The 22,884-nt window shown below is 42.0% G+C and overlaps 1 protein-coding gene and 1 long non-coding RNA gene across 3 annotated transcripts in view; one reads left to right on the forward strand and one right to left on the reverse strand.

Annotated features, from left to right (window-relative positions):
• Positions 1 to 10,824, forward strand: part of LOC139280106 (uncharacterized) — a 58,045-nt gene extending 47,221 nt beyond the window's left edge. The window contains exons 3-4 of the long non-coding RNA XR_011596621.1: positions 10,431 to 10,594; positions 10,713 to 10,824. This is a non-coding gene — a long non-coding RNA (uncharacterized lncRNA). The remainder of the gene's footprint in view (positions 1 to 10,430; positions 10,595 to 10,712) is intronic.
• The window catches only part of lrp5 (low density lipoprotein receptor-related protein 5), a 229,763-nt gene that overhangs the window by 23,343 nt on the left and 183,536 nt on the right, over positions 1 to 22,884 (reverse strand). For both annotated transcript variants that reach the window (XM_070899615.1, XM_070899616.1), the window contains 8 exons: positions 22,144 to 22,360; positions 21,332 to 21,621; positions 20,154 to 20,380; positions 16,423 to 16,607; positions 9,200 to 9,523; positions 7,559 to 7,761; positions 5,217 to 5,428; positions 4,153 to 4,343 (listed from right to left, as the gene is read on the reverse strand). In XM_070899615.1, coding sequence (XP_070755716.1) covers positions 4,153 to 4,343; positions 5,217 to 5,428; positions 7,559 to 7,761; positions 9,200 to 9,523; positions 16,423 to 16,607; positions 20,154 to 20,380; positions 21,332 to 21,621; positions 22,144 to 22,360 — 1,849 coding nt within the window. The remainder of the gene's footprint in view (positions 1 to 4,152; positions 4,344 to 5,216; positions 5,429 to 7,558; positions 7,762 to 9,199; positions 9,524 to 16,422; positions 16,608 to 20,153; positions 20,381 to 21,331; positions 21,622 to 22,143; positions 22,361 to 22,884) is intronic.

Raw genomic sequence — 22,884 nt, forward strand, 5'->3', positions numbered from 1 at the left:
CATGGACATTAAAACGCCCATGACACTTGAAGAAAAGCAGGGATCTTCCAGTGTTCTGGCCAATGTTCCTCCCTCAATCACCACCAAAACTGAGTAACTGGTCATACATCTCAGTGCTATTTGTAAGATCTTCATGTGCTAAAAGTGGTTGCCAGGTAGCCCTATATAGCAGTCACCACACTTCAAAGTATTTCATTATTTCATTGCATATGTAGTGCTTTGAGATGATTCTTAGAGATGTGATAGGCATTGAATATCAAGCCTTTGTTCTCGTTCCAGGATAGCATAACATTCATATGAAGACCACGAATAAAATTTCACATGAATACAGCCTTTTCTAGTGAAATTTAAAAGCAGATGCTCAGTAATAATGACAAAAAAAAAATTAGAAAATTAAATATTGTTGAACACGCTAATACTCATCGTTTAGGCTCACACGTGAATAATGGCCACTTGGATGAGGTACCAGAAGTCATTTGGTAATATTAAATAAATCAATGGGAATGCAGATTGTATTTAGTAGCAAGAATTTCTCATTATAAATTCTTGTCCTGTTAAAAAAGTACTTGTTCTAAGTTTAAGGAATTTGCATTCTAATAGAACTCTATGGTTTTTTGAACAGCCAACATCAATAAAAACAAAATGGAAGTTTTCCTAGGGATCAGTTATGGTAGCATTCTCGCTGGAGTCAAAAGATTGTGGTTTCAACTCCCACTCTAGAAACTTAAGTACATAAGCCTTGGCCGACAGTCCTGTGCAGTCTTTCGGGCAAAACATTAAACCGAGGCGCCGTCTGCTCTCAGGTGGACGTAAAAAATCCCATGGGACTATTTCGAAGAAGAGCAGGGGTGTTATCCCTGGTGTCCTGGCCAATATTTATCCCTCAATCAACATCAATAAAACAGATTATCTGGTCATTATCACATTGCTGTTTGAGGGAGTTTGCTGTGTGCAAATTGGCTGCCGTATTTCCTACATTACAACAGTGACAACACTCCAAAAGTTGGCTGTAAAGCGCTTTGGGACGTCCTGCGGTCATGAATGGTGCTATATAAATGCAAGTTTTCTTTTACCCGAAGGGAGGATTAAAAAGAAAAATGTGAATTTGAATGCGTGCCAAGTTAGAAGTACAATGAATCTGGTTGCTTAGTTTTACAAATAATAAAAGGAGCAGATTTCATTTAGTTAACTTGATACAGGTGAAAAAAATCACGCAACATTCTTTATGTTTCCCTAGTCCTGTTGTCATGTATGTACAATGAAGGGCAACTAAGGATTTAAGGTATACTCCTGCGGCTATGAAAACCAGTCTTCATATTGTCTTGAGCTGACAAAGTAATAGGGTATCTGCATCTTCCCAATTAGAACCTAGATTAAATTATGCTCCCTTTTGATTATTTTATTTAGCAAAACCCACAACAATGTTTTTCATCAAACCATGGTTTAGGAGTCTTTATTACTAGTTTAGAATAAACCCTTTTAACGTGAGGTTGGAAAAGACACAGCTAAAGTAGCTTTGTCTTTGTATCTGTCCACATAATTGTATGCTAAATACAGTACACACTGATACAGAATACGACAAAGTGCTAGTAGTTCACCAGGTACACCCAAAACCAAAGTCTGCTGTTATTTCTTTCCCCATCACCTGTTTTGAGAATTATTCACGCTTTTTGTTTTGGGTATCGAGTGTCAACATCAAGCACTTCTAAGCCAGGTACAGAACTGTTGGATGCAACGTAAAACATAAAACACTCTCTCTTCAGTCCCAAGAATCTGCCTCAGCTCAAATCTCAGACGAGTACCTCTTACTAACTTTTTCACTCACCAACCGTCGTGTTTCCTCTCAGAGACATTAGTGCCAAAATAGGTGCAGTTTAGTGTTGTCGGCCCTTACCAACAAGGAACTGAGCTGAGACTACCAAACCCTTTCAACCAATCACATTTCCATTGCACAACTGATGATGTATTACATTACTTACTTTCTGATTGACAATTCTAACAGTACCAAACTTATAACTTCAATTCCAGTGTGTCCTGGTAAAATGGCCCCTTGCTGGTTTATTGCAGATAATGGCATGGTTGTTACCGTACATCATCATTATAGGTAGTCCCTTGAATCGATGATGACTTGCTTCCACGTCAAGAAGTTCACAGGTGTTTCAATGAAGGATCTAAAATTCCCGGTCCCGAACTCAATCTTGAAGAGAGTAAGATGCCTGTGCGTGGATTTTTTTTAACGTGTGATGGCCGTTGCACACCAGCCACCACACGGGCTTGACAGAGCTAGGTCTTGGTCCAGTAGCAAGGATTAACCAAGACGACTGGAGAGCAGCTCTGCTGCACGGACCTGGTGCGCGCACATATTGCCGTGTGGGCTGGCCCGTGCTGCCCCTGGGCCCTCGCCTCTTCTGGGCACCGAACTCGCGCCTCTCCTGGGCCCCGATCACATCCCTCTACAATCTCTCGCCTCTCCTTCGCCCCGACCTCGCCGGGGACACACGAACAGGAGTAGGTCATTCAGCCCCTCGAGCCTGTTCCGCCCAGTATCACCAGTCAGTCCGTACCTGGAACGGACAACCTCCGCAAATCTCAACAATCTCGAGGGAATGTTAGGCTAACAGGCACACAGCACTAAGTTCGAAGTTCAAAGTTTCCATTTCAAAAATTGCCAACATCAAAAGCTTTGTGACTAGTCCCAGTGACCAGGTTTTGATCCTTGGTCTGCATTGAGTTCCTGGGGTGAGAATAGCAGGGACACGATGGGTCTCAGTGACCCTGGGTTAGGGAGAAATCAGGCCTGGTTCCGTACATGATGTTACTGTACAAATGCTTCACACAGTCATGTCAAATTCCTCTCTCCATTGTAACAGAGACATTAATCCTTTTTAAAATGGCTAAAGCTACTTTTAAAATGGCAAAAGAGGAATTTTGATCCAAGCGTTAGGAACATAGGAACAGGAGTAGGCCATTGACCCCCTCAAGCCTTTTCCACCATTCAATGAGATCATGGCTGATCTGCAACCTAACTTCATATACCTTCCTTTGGTTCATATTCCTTCATACCTTTCATTAACAAAAAGCTATCAATCTCTCATTTAAAATTAACAATTGATCTTGCATCAATTGCTGTTTGCGGAAGAGAATTCCAACTTCTACCACCCATTGTGTGTAGAAGTGTTTCCGAATTTCAGTCTTGAAAGGTCTGACTCTAATTTTTAGACTATGCCCCCTAGTCCTAGACTCCCCAACCACCAGAAATAGTTTCTCTCTATCTCCCCTTTTCTGTGCCCTATAGTATCTTGAAAACTTCGGCCAGATCTCCCCTTAACCTTCTAAATTCTAGGGAATACAACCCTAATTTGTGTACTCTCTTTTCATAACTTATACCTTGAAGTCCAAGTATCATTCTGGTAAACTACGCTGCACTCCCTCCAAGCCCAATATATCCTTCCTAAGGTGTGGTGCCCAGAACTGCTCACAGTACTCCAGGTGTGGTCTAACTGAGGCTTTGTATAGCTGCTGCATAACTTCTAACCCCTAATATTCCCGTCCTCTAGATGTAAAAGCAAGCATTCCATTAGCCTTTTTGATTTTAGTTCTGTACCCGTCCATGACATTTTAATGATCTATGTACCTGGACCCCAAGTCTCTTTGGACATCCACTGTTTTTAGTTTTTCACCATTTAGAAAGTACCCTTTTAGTTACAAAGTGGATGACCTCACATTTGTTATTACTATAATATCACTTACTGAATGTTTGGGCCAATAAAACTTGTATAGTTATCCATATTTGGAGATTACCTTGCAGTTTTGAACTGCCCCATTATCAATTTGGCTACGTGATCAATTTGAGAATCCTCTTTGGTTTTCTTCTATCCAAGTAAATTCAATATTTCAAAGTCACTGACAGGCAAAATTACAAAATGAGAATATTACAACGAAATGCTGGATTTTTCTAGTGTAAAAACACTCACTCGTCCTGTTAAGCTACACAAGAAAGATCAAAGACAGACAGAAGCATTAGTAAAGGTGGATTTCAATGTTTCACTGGATATAGCCGTTGAAACTCAAAACTAGAAACCAGTTTTCATTTCATATTTCAGTAGAATATTGCAAGTCATTTAATAGAAGAGAGAATGATCTCAAACTTACCAGATAAATCACTGCTTTCAATGCGTTTTAGGTCGGCATCAACCCAGAAAAGTTTCCCCACTTTGTTATCAATTGCTAAATCAACAGGTCGGATCAATCCAGTTGAAAATAGTACTTCTCTTTCAGTACCATCAAGTGCTGCACGTTCTATCTTTGGGGACCTTTCCTGCATGTTTGTGAAGTACATGTACCTGCATAACATTTCAATACACAACAAAGGAGCATTAAAATCAGGATATTGCTGCTAGGGTATACATTACCTCATGTATAAAACCAGTATAATTATCCAAGTTGAAACAAAATATATTTTGCAAAAAAAGAGGAACAAATTGATGTTGCAATAATTCTTAAGAGTTTCACTAGCATGGTTAGAGGTTAGGAGAGCATTGGGATAATTGAGTCTAGAGGTAACAAAAGAATGAATGAGGATTTTAATGCAAATGGACTGAAGGAGGGGTAGGCGCAAATGATGTCATGAAGGTGGAAATAGGCGGTCTTTGTGGGCAAGAGGATATGGGGTTGGAGATTCAGTTCAAGACCGAACAAAACGCCAAGGTTATGACGAGTCTGCTGCAGTATCAGTTCGAGGCTAGACAAGGAGATGGGGTCAATGGGGGAGAGTATGGAGTTTGGGCTTCTCAATATCTAGCTAGAGAAACATCTGACTCATTCCAGACTGAATGTTGGACAGGCAGTCTGCAAGCACAGAAGCAGTGGAGGGATCCAGAGAGTTGGTAGAGAGGAGGATGAATTAATTTAGGAGCAGATACTCATTGCCTACACCACCTGAGCCATTGAGAAAAACTTTTCAAAAGAATGTGCATTAAGTTACTCCACTGACATTCCATTTTTTTTTTTTTACTGGGGTCCACTGTTCCTTATGGGCTAGACTAAGGTAAAAAAAAATTAAAGCTGGAATTCTCACACTAAATGGGTAGTAATTTCATTATGAATGTCAATCCATTCAATCGCATAATAAGCAAATTACAATATAAGGCTATTAACAGTTCCACTGATCACTAAGTTTCACTTCAGTACTAAACACACTGCAGAAAATGAGTTACCCCCGTTCTGCATTCACAACAATAGCTCTTGGTCGGTCATGTTCTCCACGAAGAACTATTCCAATGGGCTTTCCATCAAGCCTGCTAACATTTATGGTGTTGGATGTTTCACAAGTCCAGTAGACAGTTCGACTGTAGATGTCAAGGCTCAAGTCATGAGGCTGTATAACTGGGTTCTGGTTTTGGTTTGGCCCAGAAACAACCACAAATGCCTAGATAAATAAACAACGAATTAAGGTGGAAAAATAAAAGCAGATTTCATTGTACACAATGATGGGAAAATGCCATAACATCCTCACAACACCAACTTGATATGCAAAATCTGTGCTAATTTTGAAGTGGAGTTGTTTGCTCTGAATTGAAACGCAAGCACAATGTTACGAAAAAATCTTCGGCTTAAAATTGTACAATAGACAAAGTTGACAATAATAATTGAAAGAGAAAAATTTCTTCTTCCGTAATATCAAGATGTGGAGGTTGTGCCCACAACTCAATGCCTTAATTCCAGTCATTAATTCAACAGAATTTCAGATCACTGATGGATGTTTCCATCAGACCTCTGTTTCAGGCTGACTGAACCAAAAGGTACTAATCATAAGGCATTGAAACCAAGTACTGAGTTACCCCCCACCTGTCTCCTGAGGAGTCAGCTTGCTAGACTGCCACAGGATCAAAGTGTGCAGAAACAGGCTGGGATGATTCACTCTTAATTCATTTCCTGATAAGGAAACTCACGACCACAACTTGGCTTTTATCAAATGGCACAACCAAAAATAATTCTCTTACGGAAAAAACTGGGCAGCTGCTCATATTATATCACTTCACGGTACAGTATGTTGGTAGACGGAGGCATTGTGTGACTAAAGCACATTTAAAGTGAACTCCAGGATAAATACCTTGTGATGCTTTGAAAAGCAGCAAGAGGTGTTCAGAGCTCGGGGAAGCTCATATAATGTCAAATACAAAGATGATCAAGGCAGAAATCTCACAGACAGTTCAATAAACAGGACTGTATGTATAGATGAATATCCAAGGATAAAGGTTTTTTTTCTGGTGTAAGATGTTTATTAACAGTGCAATACGAGTTGTAAAATAATCTGAATAGCAGATCAGTCAACAGAAGATGTGTAAGTGAGGATTACTTTTGTGTCGCAAAATATTTTGCACAGAAACACACATATTGGGCTGGAATTTGCAGTCGGAAGCATACCTCCAGAGTACGCCTCCAACCCAGGAAAAAATCCAAACCTACCTGTTGGCTCCCGGGCTTCGGAAACTTGAGGGATGGGTCTGGAAGCGTATGCCTGCATAAAGGCCCACAGATCCCAAGGACTCAGGTGGTTCAGAAGCATTCTGAGGATCGTGTGGGCCAGGTCAACCAATTAAAAAGGGTGATTACTCATCATGCTTATGGGGATTCCATTTGCAAATGGAAGCATATGGAGAATCCCCAAATAATTAAATAATTAACATAAGTGGAATAAAAAAAATAAGATTCCCATTTTCAAATTTAATTAAAAGTTCCATTAATGAAGTATTTACAATAAAAATGTAATTTAAAAAAAAAGTAATTTAAAACATTTTAATCCAGGCCAAAATTTACATAAACTAATGTTGAATGTTTATGGATGATTTTTTATTTTTACATTTTTAATTTAACTTTTATATTAACTCATACACTGGTGAAAGCAGGCCCTGTGCCTGCTTTTACCAGGCGTGAGGGTTTCGTGGGCATTTGCTGGGCAGTAGTTGGGCAACTCTGTGCCAGCAAAAATGATTTTACTTTTGGTTCGTGTAAAAGGCATTGCGCATGCGGAAACCCGGAACTTGCGGGGCCAAGGCTTACGATGCTGTACGCTGTGCAATTCCGGACCATTACAAATATACATTCAGGACTTTCCCAATATCCAGTGGGTAAATATAAGGGATGATGATACTGAGCAACACAAACCAGAGGGGTCCCACGTTTTACCTCTGGTCTGTGTTGAGATTACTGATACAGTTGGATAGGATTAGAGGTTCAACTGGGGCAGGGAACGAACATTAGCCACGCCTCTTGTTTCTGATTGCTAGTTGGTGGATCCTGAGGAAAGTGGGCAAATGAAAAAGTCGACCAAAGACAGGATAGAAATTGTTAGGCCTGCTGACACTCACACATGAAAAAGGAACCGCTCTTTCTCTGTAGCATCATCCCACACCTTTTGTGTCAATGTTTCAGGAAAGGTGGGAAGACAATGGGAGAAAACAGAGTGGAGGAGGGCTGTAAACCCTGTTTAATCAAAGATAAACAGTAATTCCATTGTGGTAGGCACCCCTTCTGAAAGATTCCTTCTGACACTTGCCTGAGAGCCATCATCTCTAGCTCTTTTGATGACATTTTGCCGTCCATCTACCCAGTAAATCAACTTGTCAACAGTATCATACTCCACTGCCTTCACATTACGCAAACCATGTACAGGCAAAATGATGTCTGGACTCTGTTGTTCATCCAACACCATACGACTAATTGCAGTCTTCTGACTGAACAGCAAGAAGCTGATGGGTGCTAAAAAAGCAAAGACAAATTAAACATATATAATAATTAAAATATTATAAGTACCAAATATTTTTACAATGATCCATAGCAAACAACTGCTACAGGGTTAAAACCGCTAAAGTAAATCTCATTGCAAAACTGTATCAAAAATGTTGGCGTGGTTTTTGCGGTAAAAATAATAGTGAGGCGATCACTGCTCACCGTTACTAAAGACTAAATCAGACAGCAACTTCTGGCGACAGTACATGTGCAGTTAAACACGGAATTCGGGAAGTTGCTCTCTGAGTTACGCTGCTCCTCCACAACCTTCACTATACCGGTATCTCACTGAGAGACACAGCATTCAAATACATGGAAGAGCATGAAGTTGCTGTACTTACGTGATAGATAACCACAAAACACACCAGAAAATATTGGGGCTCGTCCGTTGGAGTACAAATACATTTTTAACAGCATGATAAGTCTTAATTACTGCCAAACAACCTCTTTTACAAGTGAGGAGTCTCATTCCTTCAGATTATAATTATTGTTGGATATTTTTTTTTTAAATTATGTATTTTTTACTTTTCCTTTCCATCTCTTTCTTTCAATCCCTTTTTTTTGCTTTCTGTACATGATTTGGCATTAAATTAAATATTCTAAATTACACTTCCTGGTTTAGACTCTGCATGGCTCAATAAGGATTCTTCATTCTGAATGGTTAAGGAGAGACACAGTTGCTTGCCCTGTTCACACAGGTCCCAGATCCCCTGCAGAGGGCACTATACTGTTTCGGATTTCTCATCACCACAAGTTCCCACAGAAAGTCTGGACAATAGCAAGTGTAATGAATGGCTAGTGCCGCTGACTGCAAAATCTGGACCAACATATTTTTTTAAATAAGTAAATGAGATCAGCTACAGTAATGTAATTACTAGAATTATCCAAAGTATGAACTTCTGAAGCAACAGTAATGTGCAAAACATGGGATACTTTCATTAAAAATATCAGTTTACTTTAAATGCCGGTAACATTTCTTAGTTTCATAATCCTGCAGGTGGTGTGAATATACTGCTACCAGCGTTACCGCTAAGCTGCACAGCCGCGCAACAGTCTGGAGGTCACCGCAGGCTTCTCACCAGCTTTTTCCAATGGAAATAACCACACATACGTGAAAATTTGAATGGGCCGCGCAGCCAGTTAAAGGGACCATGCACAAAAAAAGAAGACAATAGGGAACGTTGACTACTACAGCATTTAATATTCAGTAACTTTTGCCAATGAGGCCTTTATTTTCCTTCAACAGCATCTACTGCAGCCTGCTATTTATTAATTTTGTTTTTAAATTATAGCCCCTGTATCTATTATTAGAGATAACTGACTGCAATAGGTTTAAAAAGGTTTTTAGTAGCTCTGAAAGTTTATATATAATAAACATAATTTTGAAGCAACAAAAATAAAGACTTACAACTGCAAGTTCTGTTATTGTCATCAAGACTGTAATGTGATGCACATCCACACCTATACCCAGTTGGCACAGCGAGGCAAAGATGAGAACAGTGTCCATTGGTTTGCACACATTCATTCCAGCCATCTTGCCGTGAAGAATGAAAAACTAAGATATCCATCACGTAGTCCAAATGTCCCTGAATAAGAGTACGGTTTTGTCCATTCATCTTGTCAGCACGCTCAATACTGCGAAGATTCCAGTCAGTCCAGTAGATGTAATCTCGGTACTGTGTTAGTCCAAAGGGGTGGGGCAGATCATCAGCTATGATTTCACGCTGTTGTCCTTAAATGGTGAATAACAAAAGAGCCATCTATTACTTTATTGCAACCAATTTAGCTGAATGCATAAAAAGTGCAATATTTTAGAAGTATATTACTATTGTTGATTTCATATGAAACCAAGAGGGCAACATGGAATGATCAGTTTGGCCTGGTATTGGTGCTAGTTGGCGAAGCTCAAGATGTGGGCCTCCTTGGTTTTGCACCAACATCTAGTGACTCAAAACCATTGGCTCCTATTTTCCACCTCCCTGATTTTTAGTGCCCGCGTACAATAACGTATGTTTTTTTTTGCCCGTTTGCGCCAAAAAACCAAAACGGTAAAAACCAAAGTAAAAGTTATTTTTGGCGCCGCGCTACCCGAAGTTAATTCTGTGCACCAAAAAGTCTGCACTTGCGCTGGGGGGGGAAAAAAAATCACTTGCTCCATGTGACATGTGACATGTGTGCCTGGTCTGGATCAAAGGTGAGAGCCCACTGATATCAGAGCTGGATTTGGAGACTAAAATTACAGCTTCAAAAGATGGATGCAAGGGAAGGGGACAGAGAAGGAAAAAGGGAGAGAGAAGGAAAAGGGGAAGCTGCAAGGGCCAAGAGATTTTTAGCAGAAGAAATTGAGCCCCTGGTAGACATAACAGAGGAGATGGGATGTGCTTGAAAGCAAAAGTTTGGGACCAAGTTGCAGAAGAGTTTAATTCATTGTCCATTACCCCGAGAAGCGGCGCACAGCTCAAAAAGTGGCAGGACCTCGGACAAGCAGTCACTCCAATTAATATGTTTATTTAAATTTATATTTATGCACTGCAATAACATTTATAAGTGTGGTGTGTGTGTGTGTGTGTGTGTGTGTGTGTGCGTGTGCGCGCGCAGAAGGACCCTCTCTTTAAAAAGTTCTATTTTCATCTTTGCAGAAGATGGTGTCACAGATCATCCGAGAAAGGTCAAAAACTGGAGGAGGTGAAGAACTGTAGTAGGCTGCAACTAACAGCCGTGGAACAGAGGATCACTGGTATGATTAAATCTCACAAGAGATCAATCACCACTGTGGACGCTGGGCCCAGGTTACCGAGAGAGGGTAAGCCCTGCAAATTGCAGAGTCTGGGTTGGCTAAATGTTAAGTACTGTGTGGGCTGTCTACGCTTCCGCTTCCTCCCCTGCTGCGAACCAAACATCTGCTCTGTTTTGTTTTGCAGATGTTACGCATCAGGAAGAGACAGAAGATGCACCTGAAGTAGAAGAAGAGCATGATCAGTAAGCCGCCAGTCCAGATATTGTTCATCCAGATCAGGAGAATGAAGGGCAGCAGGAAGACCTCGATACTGAGATGGTTGCACTGGAATTGGAGCTAGTGAACCCCTCGAGCATTCCACGCCCTTTCCTGAGCGATTCAACCGACGTGACATTTCAAGGTGTACGGTTTGAGGTTGCTGGTCCCAGTGTGTCACAGCAAGCCACAACTGGGAGACGGCAGAGGAGGCTGGGAGGGAGAGCTGAACCTGAAATACAGGATGCAGGGAACATAGGACAGCTCATGGAGATGAGTAGGGAGAGCATCCAGCTAACGAGATCGCTCCTGGAAACTTTGGGTGGGGTGAGGGTATAATTAGCGGGACTGTCATTAGAGGTGGCAACACTGTCAGGACAGATGAGGGAGGGAATGGCAGAGGTAGTAGCAGCAATAAGGGGGCACACCCAGGCTGTCATGCTGCCACTATCATTCTAACCTCCAGACCAAAGTCAGGGGTTGATCCACAGGCTGAAGAAGAGTCTGAAGAGGAACCTGGGCTTTCCACAATGACATTTTCTAGGTCTGTCCCTGTCAGAAACCACCAATAACAAATGTGCCATCGGAAAGAAAACAGAAAAAACCCTGGGGTCGGGGGGGGGGGGGGCGAGCAAGGAAGCAGAAGTCTGCAACACTGCAATGAGTAGGGATAGAGGCAACAACAAGGGCAGGAGTGGCACACAGTGCTAAGGGGGAGGAGAGATGGCTTATTTGTTTGTTTCTTCATTGAAAAGTTTGGTACAACATGTATTAGTTATTAAAGTTAAAAGTTAAGTACAACTGTACTGTACAAATGTTTAATAAACCTACTTATTTAAAAAATTTAACCAAAATCCTGTACATTATTTTTTGAATTAAAGCAACACAACATTACATTTTCACACTAACAGGTGCAAAGAGTCAACACTGTGGAGACGGGATGCACAGTGATTTATGGCACCTCAATGATGACTGTCTTTGATTAATGTAATTTTAGTTCTACTTCTGTCATTAACACAGTTTTCATGTTATTGGGTACAGTCTATTATAAAACTATTAGCAATGGTACAGCTTTTGGTGCAACTTGCAATGCTGGATGTTGAACTAAATGACATCTAGGTTGCTGGCCTAAAAACATAACCATTAAGCTAACATAACCATTTATTAGTATCACTGGAAAAGGATGGAAAGGGTTGGGCCAAATCCACAGACTCCTGGATGGCATCCCACTTTGTGTGATGGTTCTTCAAGCTCCTGCATTAATGGGATATGTGTTTCATGTGGCCACGTTGTGCATCAGCAGTTCCTAATAGGCACAAGTCCACAGTACAAAACGGCCCATAAGAGATACAATTAGCCACCAAATAAAATTATTTCACTGAGAAAGTGGATAGAATGGCTGGTGTGAGAAGTGGAAAAATTCACAATGGTGTGACAAGGGAAGCTTTTCTGAGGTCGGGGTTAAGCACATATTTGAGCCAAAGGAGAGGAGGTTTAATCTCCTTCTGATCTTTTCTATACCAACATGAGAATGAATTGTTAAGAACCTGGTTCCAAAATAAAAAGTCCTTCATTATTGAAGACTTAGATCATTCACATTGATGAGTGCAAAAATGGATTAAACTCTGCATTCCTTTTGGCCTGGGATTACAGCGGGCCGGGAGCTGGGAGGCCATTCGGCCCGGGATTGTAGCGGGCCTGAGCACCGATTTCCTCAAGTTCAGGTTGGGTTTTTCTGAATGGTACTTCAGGTCACTCTGCGCCGTTCTGGGAAAAAAATCATTGTTGGGGAAACTTGCACAACTGGCCAAAAACAGCGCAGAATCCATTTTTAATGCAGACCGGCGGCAAAAGATCTGCCGCCAAAGAATTTGGCGTTGACAATCGGCGTAAAACCTTTGTTGAAACATGCAAAATACAGATTACTCAAAAAAAAAAAATCGCCGGCTGCCAAAAAAATGGCATCCAATGGTGGCGAAAATTACCCCCATAGTTTATGTTTATTTGTTTTTTTAAAGAAGCTTTGAAGAAAAAACAACTCCTTGCGGTACAATGCACTGAAAGCAGCTGACTGTTCCATCAACTCTTAATCCAAAGAAACTGACCTCAGATGGAGGGTGAAAAGCAAAATGTCATGCTAGTATTTGAGTTTTGCTATTTCCTGTATATCATTGATGTGAGCAGGCATATAACTGAAGCTTTCTTCTCATATCACTGCTATCAGTAATGCACTGGCACGGCCAGTATAAAGATATTCGAGTCCTGGAAATTTTGAGATTTGCATCTATTCAAGGCTACCAAGCATGCAAACATTAACATTAGGTACGCTAAAAGAAAACATCAGTTGAGGAAAGTAGCAGAAACACGCTGAAAAAAAATTACATGTGAAATTTGTGTTTGGAACTGAATATAGAATTAGTTTTTTTTTAATTGAAATGATTTTCCAAGAAATTATCCATGAAACACCAAATGAAGTACTTTCTGAATCACTGTCACAGAAGAATTGCAATAACTGCTAGTGGCCCCAAGTTCAGAAGTATTTGTTTTAGGAGGTGGTATAACTGCCACATATACTATTGGAGAGTATCAAATTTAAAATGACATTGCTGTGAACAGATGGCCCCAGTAGACAATATGGTATGTAAAACACTTGGTATGAAAAATGTACAGCTGTTTTTTTTCAATGTAAGATTTCAGAAACAACTCAAAGAAGCACATTAAAAAAAGCTAATACAAAAGCAAAATACTGCGGATGCTGGAATCTGGAATAAAAACAGAAAATGCTGTAAATCTCAGCGGGCCAGGCAGCATCTGTGGAGAGAAAGCAGAGTTAATGTTTCGGGACGATGACCCTTCGTCAGAACTGGAAAGTGTCCGGAAAGAACACATTCTTAACAAGCACTGAAAGGGGGAGGGGAAGAACAAATGGAAAGGTCTGTGATAGGTTGGAAGACAGGAGAGATTAGAGAGACAAAAGGGATGATGGCCCAAATTCAAATGGTAATACCAGGAGTTAGAAAAACATTAGTCAAGTTGGGTGTGAATGGCAGGATAATGATCAACTGCCATTAGAGACAAGGAGAAAAAACAGGCTCAGGGAGGGTGGGGCGGGCGGCAAGGGAACCAAAGCAGCTACACTTTAAAATTGTTGAATTCAATGTTGAGTCCAGAAGGCTGTAAAGTGCCTAAACAAAAGATGAGATGCTGTTTCTCAAGCTAATGTTGAGCTTGGTTGGAACAGTATAGAAGACAGAGGACGGAGAGGTCAGAGTGGGAATGGAGTGGAGAATTAAAGTGACAGGTGACCGGAAGCTCAGGGTCACACTTGTGGACTGAATGGAGGTGCTCCGCAAAGCGGTCACTTCAATCTACGCTTGGTCTCCCCAGTGAAGAGGAGACCACATCGTGAGCAGCGAATACAGTATACTAAATTGAAAGAAGTGCAAGTAAATTGCTGTTTCACCTGGAAGGAGTATTTGGGGCCTTGGATAGTGGGAAGGGAGGAGGTAAAAGGGCAGGTGTTGCATCTCCTGCGTTTGTACGGAAAGGTGCCGTGGGAAGGGGAGGGGCTATTGGGGTGACTGCAGAATGGACCAGGGTGTCGCGGAGGGAGCGGTCCCTTCGGAATGCTGAGAGGGGAGGGGAGGGGAAGATATGATTGGTGGTGGGATCACGCTGGAGGTGGTGGATATTTTAATGAGGCTGATCCATTGAATGTGGAGGCTGGTGGGGTGAAAGGTGAGGACAAAGGGAACCCTGTCATGGTTCTGAGAGGGAGGGGAAGGGATGAGAGCAGAGGTGCGGGGAAATAGAACGACGTGGTCGAGGGCCATGTTAACCACGGCGGAGGGGAATCTTCTGTTGAGGAAAAAGGAAGACATGTCAGAGGCACTGGTGCGAAAGGTGGCATCGTCAGAGCAGATGCGACAGAGGTGGAGAAACTGGGAGAATGGAATGGGGTTCTTACAGGATGCAGGGTGGGAGGAAATGTAGTCCAGGTAGCTGTGGGAGTCAGTGGGCTTATGGTGGATACTGGTCGAAAGCCTAACCCCAGAGATGGAGACGGAGAAGTCAAGGAAGGGAAGAGAAGAGTCGGAGATGGACCATGTGAAGGTGAGTGAAGGGTGGAAATTGGATGCAAGTGAATTAAATTTTCAAGTTCAGGGCGAGAGCAGGAAACGGCACCGATGCAGTCATCAATGTACCAAAGAGGTGAGGGAGGGGACCCGAGTAGGACTGGAAAAAAGAACATTAACTCTGCTTTCTCTCTACAAATGCTGCCTGACCCCCTGAGATTTCCAGCATTTTCTGTTTTTATATATTAATAAAGCTTATCAGCCAAAATCCACACAGAACCTTTTATCAGGTCATATTTGGATTTCTAGAAGACATTCGATAAGATGCAACAGAAAAGGTTACTGCACAAGATAAAAGTTCACGGGATTGGGGGTAATATATTAGCATGGATAGAGGATTGGCTAACTAACAGAAAACAGAGTCAGGATTAATAGGTCATTTTCCGGTTGGCAAACAGTAACTAGTAGGGTGCCGCAGGCATCAGTGCTGGGTCCTCAACTATTTACAACCTACATTAATGACTTGGATGAAGGGACCGAGTGTAATATAGCCAAGTTTGCTGATGATACAAAAATGGGTGGGAAAGCAAATTGTGAGGACTTAAAAATATCTGCAAAGGGTTATAGACAGGCTAAGTGAGTGGGCAAAAATTTGGTAGATGAAGTATAATGTGGGAAAATGTGAGGTTATCCACTTTGGCAGAAAATAGAAAAGCAAATTATAATTTAAATGGAGAAAAACTGCAAAGTGCTGCAGTACAGAGAGACCTGGGAGTCCTTGTGCATGAAACACAGAGTGAGTATGCAGGTACAGCAAGTAATCAGGAAGGCAAATGGAATGTTGGCCTTTATTGCAAAGGGGATAGAGTATAAAAGCAGAGAAGTCCTGCTACAACTGTACATGGTATTGGTGAGGCCACACCTGGAGTACTGCATATAGTTTTGGTCTCCGTATTTAAGGAAGGATATATTTGCATTGGAGGCTGTTCAGAGAAGGTTCACTTGGTTGATTCTGGAGATGAGGGGGTTGACTTATGAAGATAGGTTGAGCAAGTTGGGCCTATACACATTGGAGTTCAGAAGAATGAGAGGTGATCTTATTGAAACTTGTAAGATAATGAGGAGACTTGACAAGGTGGATGCAGAGAGGATATTTCCACTCAAAGGGGAAACTAAAACTAGGGGACATAGTCTCAGAATAAGGGGCCGCCCATTTAAAACTGAGATGAGGAGGAATTTCTTCTCTCAGAAGGTTGTGAGTCTATGGAATTCTCTGCCCCAGAGAACTGTGGAGGCTGGGTCATTGAATATATTTAAGGCGGAGATAGACAGATTTTTGAGCGATAAGGGAATAAAGGGTTATGGGGAGCGGGCAGTGAAGTGGAGCTGAGTCCATGATCAGATCAGTCATGATCTTATTAAATAGAGGAGCAGGCTCGAGGGGCCAGGTGGCCTGCTCCGGCTTCTTATGTTCTTATATGTTCCATATTTAAACAATAAAAAAGCTCTTATTCACAAGTTACCTCAAATCATTTTAGAACCAAGTCTGGAATTTCCTCTTACCCAGCATATTTGAAGATTCAATCATTGATGTGTCCAGGTCAGTCCAGTAGAGTCTTTTCTCTGCATAGTCAATAGTAAGTCCATTGGCCCGCCCCACTCTGTCTACCAGAGCAGCACTATTCGTACCATCCATGTGGGCACGGACAATTCTTGGTTTCCCACCCCATTCAGTCCAGTACATGTATCTGGTGTAGGGAAACAGTTATCGTAAATACTTGGGAGGGGGGGAAATGCACTTTAACAAATGATCCTGCATTGTCCTAACAGCCTGATCTTATGAATAAAAGACTTGGAGACGTAAACATTCTGTCGTTCAAAAATTCGTCATGTTTCATATTCATACAACAGTCTAAATTATATACTCAAGTCTCTGGAGTGAAACTTGAACCTATGATCTCTTTCTGACTTGGCCAAGAGTGGTATCACTGAGCCAAGTCGAGTACCTGAGAGAATGGTAACTTACTGACAGATTGCCACCAGTTTTGTGCATCCTACATCCAGTAAGAAGTGGATTGCCCAAACCAATTTCAGAGAACATTTTCAAAAGCACTTAATAATCAGGATTTAATAACAGTTTAAGAACCTGAACATGTTCTTATTCCCACAGTTTACAAATACCTTGGGCCAGAAGGTCTTTGATGAAACCAATTTAGTTGTCTTTGTGATCCGACTGGGTCTTAGGAAGAAGGTTAGAAAGTACAATTGGCTGCACTTCCATCAGACCTGGATATAATGAACTACCTTTTACAACAGACTAAACCTTGAATCCCAAACCAAGGCCATTGAGTTCAATAGTAAATTTATTGTTTGCCACATCCGCTCATGCAGCTTTAATTCATTAACTTTTGCTATAAGCAACTGATTTGAGATTCAAGATCACTTCAGCATGCTGGAAGTTCAGCTAAGCAGGAGTTGTATCAGCTGATGCTCCCAGTGTACTACAGCTAATGCCAAACCTGCTCACTGTGGGGTCAAGTTTCGGCCGGCCGCTAGAACGGCGCACATCGGAGAGGCCCGCCTAATTTATAGAACAAAAATTGCGCCGAATACTTCCCTCGCGATTCTCCAATAGCTGTAGGCCCAATTCCACCTCAGCGCGGCGCAGCAGGAGCTGCTGGGGGCGGAGCTACAGCCCTGCGCCCAAAACAGTGCCGCAGCTGCACGCGTCACAGTGGAGGCTGAGCGCGTGCGCAGTAGCTGCCAGCGTCCTGTCTCCGGGGCGACGACCCTATCCCAGGCTGAAGGGACATCGCCCCTATCCCCGGCCGAGTGGCCTGCGCATCTTACCTTGGCGGCGGGGCCCGCCCGCCCTGCATCTTGCTGGGGCGGGCCCCGCCCGAAGAGTAGTCGGCGGCGTCGGCAGCCCGGCATCATCATCTTCTCTCCACCCACCCCCATCTTCTCGTCTCTCTCCCCGCCCCCCCCATCTTCTCTTCCCCTCTTCTCCCTGGTGCTGCAGGTGAGTAGAAATATTTTTTTATTTATTGTGATTTAAATTTTTTTTTAATTTTTAATTTATTTGGATTGATTTATTGGTTTATTTATCATTTATTATTGATGATGGCTCTTTATTTGTAAAAGTGAAGTGTTTATAGTGTTTGTTAAACCCCCCCCCCCCTTCCCCCTCGTTCCCTACGCCTGATTTTCTAAGTGTAGGCAAGGTTTTTCTGAGCATACAAAAATCTACACTTACTCCATTCTAAGTTAGTTTGGAGTAAGTTTTCACTGCCTAAACTTTCAAAACAGGCGTAAGTGGCCGGACACACCCCCTTTTGAAAAAACAAATCTGTTCCAAACTAAAACTGTTCTAACTGACTAGAACTGGAACAAACTAAATGCTGAGAATTGCAATTTCTAAGATACTCCATTCTAAACCAGTTGCTCCAAAAAAATAGGAGCATCTCAGGCCGAAACTTGACTCCAGTATAACTGAAATTTGCAACTATTCTACAACTTACAACTGATACTAAGAGCATGCACCAACTGAACCCGTTACTTAAGTTTTTATGTTAACTATGCCTCGAGACATCAATCATTTATAATGGACAAAACACTCATGCATAAACCAGTCAATGATAAGCAGCTTGGCTGTATATACTGCTGTCTGAGCCTAATCGCCTACTGTAAGATGTTGGCCGCTAGCTCGGCGCCGATTAGTGCCCTTGATGGTAGGTGGTCCGAGGCTTGATTGGGGGCAGGCACAGGGAGAATCAGTTGGTCCCTGGAGTTGTGTGTAGGGAGGTCAGTAAGGAGTGGGCGAGTGGAAGAGTCACAGCCATGATGCTCACCAGTTAGGAAGAGGCCAGGTCACCAGTGGGGAAGGAGGTGTCCAACCATCGTTGAGGAGGAGAGGCCTGATCCCACTGAAGGGATGAAGGTCTGTCGCTGGAGGGGGGGGTGGTAATGTCCTGGTCGCCTGCTCGCCGGGCGCCATCATGGATCAAGGACCCCGGTCGTCGTCGCTGATGGGTGGCGTGGTGAAGCCTGAGGTAGTCCCGAACCCGAGGGATTCGCAGGGTTGGGTTTAGAGCAGGGGTTTCAGTGTCCAAGACCCCCCTATTGGAGTTTGTTAGGGCTAGGGGAGTTTTGGACAGCGAGAGGGGGGGGGGGGAGGCTGGGGGTGGGAAGTTGCAGGATGGCAAAAGATGGTAGTTGTTCAACAGGGGAGCTCCCTAGGGAGCTGCCACCCCGGAAGTCATCTTAGATTCCATGTGCACAGTGAGAATAACATCAATGAGCTGATGATATTCCTTCCTACGCTCTGTATGGCTCAGAGACATGGACCATGTATGTAGACACCTCAAGTCGCTGGAGAAATACTACCAACGATGCCTCCGCAAGATTCTACAAAAACCCTGGGAGGACAGAAACACCAACATTAGTGTCCTCGACCAGGCCATCATCCCCAGCATTGAAGCACTGACAACACTTGATCAACTCCGCTGGGCAGGCCACATCGTTCGCATGCCAGACATGAGATTCCCAAAGCAAGCGCTCTACTCAGAACTCCTTCATGGCAAACGAGCCAAAGGTGGACAGAGGTTACAAGGGCACCCTCAAAGCCTCTCTGATCAAGTGCAACATCCCTGCCGACACCTGGGAGTCCCTGGCCAAAGATCACCCTAAGTGGAGGAAGTGCATCCAGGAGGGCGCTGAGTGCCTCGAGTCTCATCGCCGAGTCCATGCAGAAAACAAGCACAGGCAAACCTGCAGCAAACATGTTCCACCCTCCCTTACCCTCAACAACTGTCTGTCCCATCTATGGCTCTTGTATTGGACTGTTCAGCCACCTAAGGCTCATTCTAAGAGTGGAAACAAGTCTTCCTCAATTCCGAGGGACTGCCTATGATGAGCTGTATGTCAAAACATTTTGTCGAAGTGTTCAGAGCAAAACCCCTTGCTAATGTGTTACATTCTATATTTTCAAAATGTCAATCTTCATGGGGACTTGATAACATTTATCATACCTGATTAATAATAATCAACCTGTTACATTAACAGGCATTAATACAAAACACAAAATACTGACTGTAGGCTATAGTGATAAATTATGACCCAAGAGCTCAGAAATGTGAATGTTATAACTCTTGCATGCTAAACGCCACCTCTAATCCAAAGGACTATGGTTTACCCTCAAGCCGGCAATCATGTTTGTGATATCCTGGGATAACACAAAACGTTTTCAACCTTTAGAACAAGCGATACTTTATGGTATTTGGCTTTTCCCTTACCCATCAGAAGGATCAAGAGCCAAAGCCCGTGGATTGTCCAACTCTTTCCATACCAAAACCTGGCGATATTGCCCATCTAGCCGTGCCACTTCAATTCGATTGGTGCCAGTGTCTGCCCAGTAGAGGTTTTTTGACAACCAGTCCAGTGCCATTCCTTCTGGGTAATCAAGACCAAATTCAATCACATGCTCAACAGAGCTTCCATTCATGAAAGCACGACTAATAGTCTATGGGAGAAGAAAATAGGAGACAATGATAAAACATCACTCATGCATCAAACAAGCAGAGTTAGTTTCATTTTAAATAATAATATGAATATGAATATGTAATCGACACGCAATTAATTATTCAGCTAATTCACCATCAAAAAGTTTAAAATCTTTGCTTCTTTTCTATAGAAAGCAAAACAAAATCAGCCTCATGTTTGAGAAAGGAAAACTCTTATGAATAAAGATATTTAACGACTACTTCACATCCCCCTCCCTGCCAAATTTTTTTTTTGCATTTTAATGATTAATTTTTTCTTCTCAGATTTCATCAATGTATATAAATCTTGAAATTGCACATCAAATTAAACATTTAATTATCTTCATCCAATGAAGATGTTTTGTAATAGCAGAAATCTTCCATTAAAAATGTGCTATAAATCATGCAAAATAAGCTTATTTTTCAGGTTGTTGTCAAAAGAACTGTTTGAACTAGCTGGAAAATGATTGTGACATAGTTTTTACATTGTGACAATCGTGCTTATATTTGCAAAACTGTTTCAGGTGTTCCTCTGCTCAAGTAAATCTTTTCACAGAGAAAGATACACAGTCTTCAAATTGTAAATCTGAGTTGAATGCCTAAAGTATATATTCTTTCAATTAACTATTACAGGTAATTTTAACACATAGATGCATTATACACACACATATACTTTATATATTTAATTAAGGATGACCTTACATGTAAAAGAGTTGCAAAACCATAATTTCTGCTCATGTTTCTTATAAAATCATTGAATGTTACAGCACAGAAACAGGCCATTAAGTCTGTGCAGTGTTTTTCTCTGCATAAGCCATCTGGTCCAATTCCACTCGGTGTTTTCACCGAAAGACTTAGAAGGGAAGTTGTTTCTCAAACACATAAATAAACTATTTACCACACATATTTGGAACCGATTACTATTTCAGTACCTTCAAACTAATGTCTGTCCAATAAATTCTGTTATCAGAAACATCAAAATCAAGAGCAGATGCTTCCTTCACCCCTGTTAATGGAATTGCCACATCATTGTTGTTGGTCTCCAAGGAAATTCGACGGATGTCTGCCCTACTGGAGAACAGCAGGAAGGCTTCAGGTACAATGCAGGTTTTCATGTCCCTTATTAACTCCAGGCCCATCGGACAGGCACAGCGGGGACCCTGAGGCACGTACAAACATAAGTGGCTGCAGCCACCATTATTCTCCGAACAAGGATTTGTTCCTGTAAAAGCAACACACAATAATACCATTGTCTAAGAACTGATTATAGTAAAAAAAAAAGGTACACAAGGCTAAATTTTGCAGTCCTGTAGCAGTGGCGAAAGGGCATGTCTGTAAACAGTCCTGTCATGTTGACATGAAAAGCAGATCTCTTTGCCTATGCGAGGTCCACTCATTAACATACTGGCGATGCACTCTGCAGATTGGAAACTGCACAGGGAACATTTTCAGCAGAAGCAAGTTATTTGGTTCTCATCCTCTCCTGAACCCTTGACTCATACTGTAGTATCGTTCCACAGATACCAAGAGCTTTCTAGTACCTTGTTTAAGTGATTATTTTTTATGTGCGAGTCCAGGCATTGATTATTGGTAGGATATTCAACTTTGAAGACACCACAGTATAATCTGATCTTGCACACATGCAGTTTGGAAAAGTGGTTAGTGGACAGCAATAACGAAAGGGAATCCTGTCAAGTAATGCTTAGGGTGGATGCACATTATATACGTATGTAAGATTACATACCAAATGCTTTTGTCACGCTTGTTGCTTTTAGTCCCATAAGGTCAGGTAGCTGATCAATGATGATTTCTCTCTCTGCACGGTGCTTATGAACACGTTCAATGCTTCGTCTCTGCCAGTCGGTCCAGTAGATGTAATCACCCAATAAAGTGAATCCGAATATGTGAGGAAGCTTATCTTCCACAAGTGTTCTACGCCCAGTTCCATCTACATTGATCACCTGGTTAATACATAAGCAAAAATGTCGAGTTCAGAGAGGATGTGAATATTGGTAGAGAAGGACCTGCCTGACAGACAGTCAAATGCCAAGACATGTCCACAGTATCAAACTATTTTTTCAGTTGAGGACATTCCTAGCAGTAATTTTTATGCTGTCCTCTCAGATCTGACTTGCACCTTTAGAAAACGCCAAGTTCTTTTATACGGTCATTTTCAGTTTTGGAAAGAAATAATAAAGAAAACCCAGAAATAGTCACATTTTCTGCAGCATCCTAAAGCTGACCTGTAGGGCAGAAGCTGAGAAATAGATACTTTACATTGTGAAATACATAGTTCAATCAAGTAGAACATGAATCCTAACCAGAACAAGTCTAACTATGACCTACAATCTCATGGTACAGTTACTTGATTAATACATTCAAATAAATTAAAGCTGCTAGACCGGCTGACCTAATGGGGCCCACTATTGCCCATCTGGAGGCTGGTATGCCACATCTGACTTGGTACAGGGCTCCAATCCAACGT

This window comes from Pristiophorus japonicus, chromosome 14 (genome assembly GCF_044704955.1).
Source record: "Pristiophorus japonicus isolate sPriJap1 chromosome 14, sPriJap1.hap1, whole genome shotgun sequence".
NCBI classification, from domain to species: domain Eukaryota; kingdom Metazoa; phylum Chordata; class Chondrichthyes; family Pristiophoridae; genus Pristiophorus; species Pristiophorus japonicus.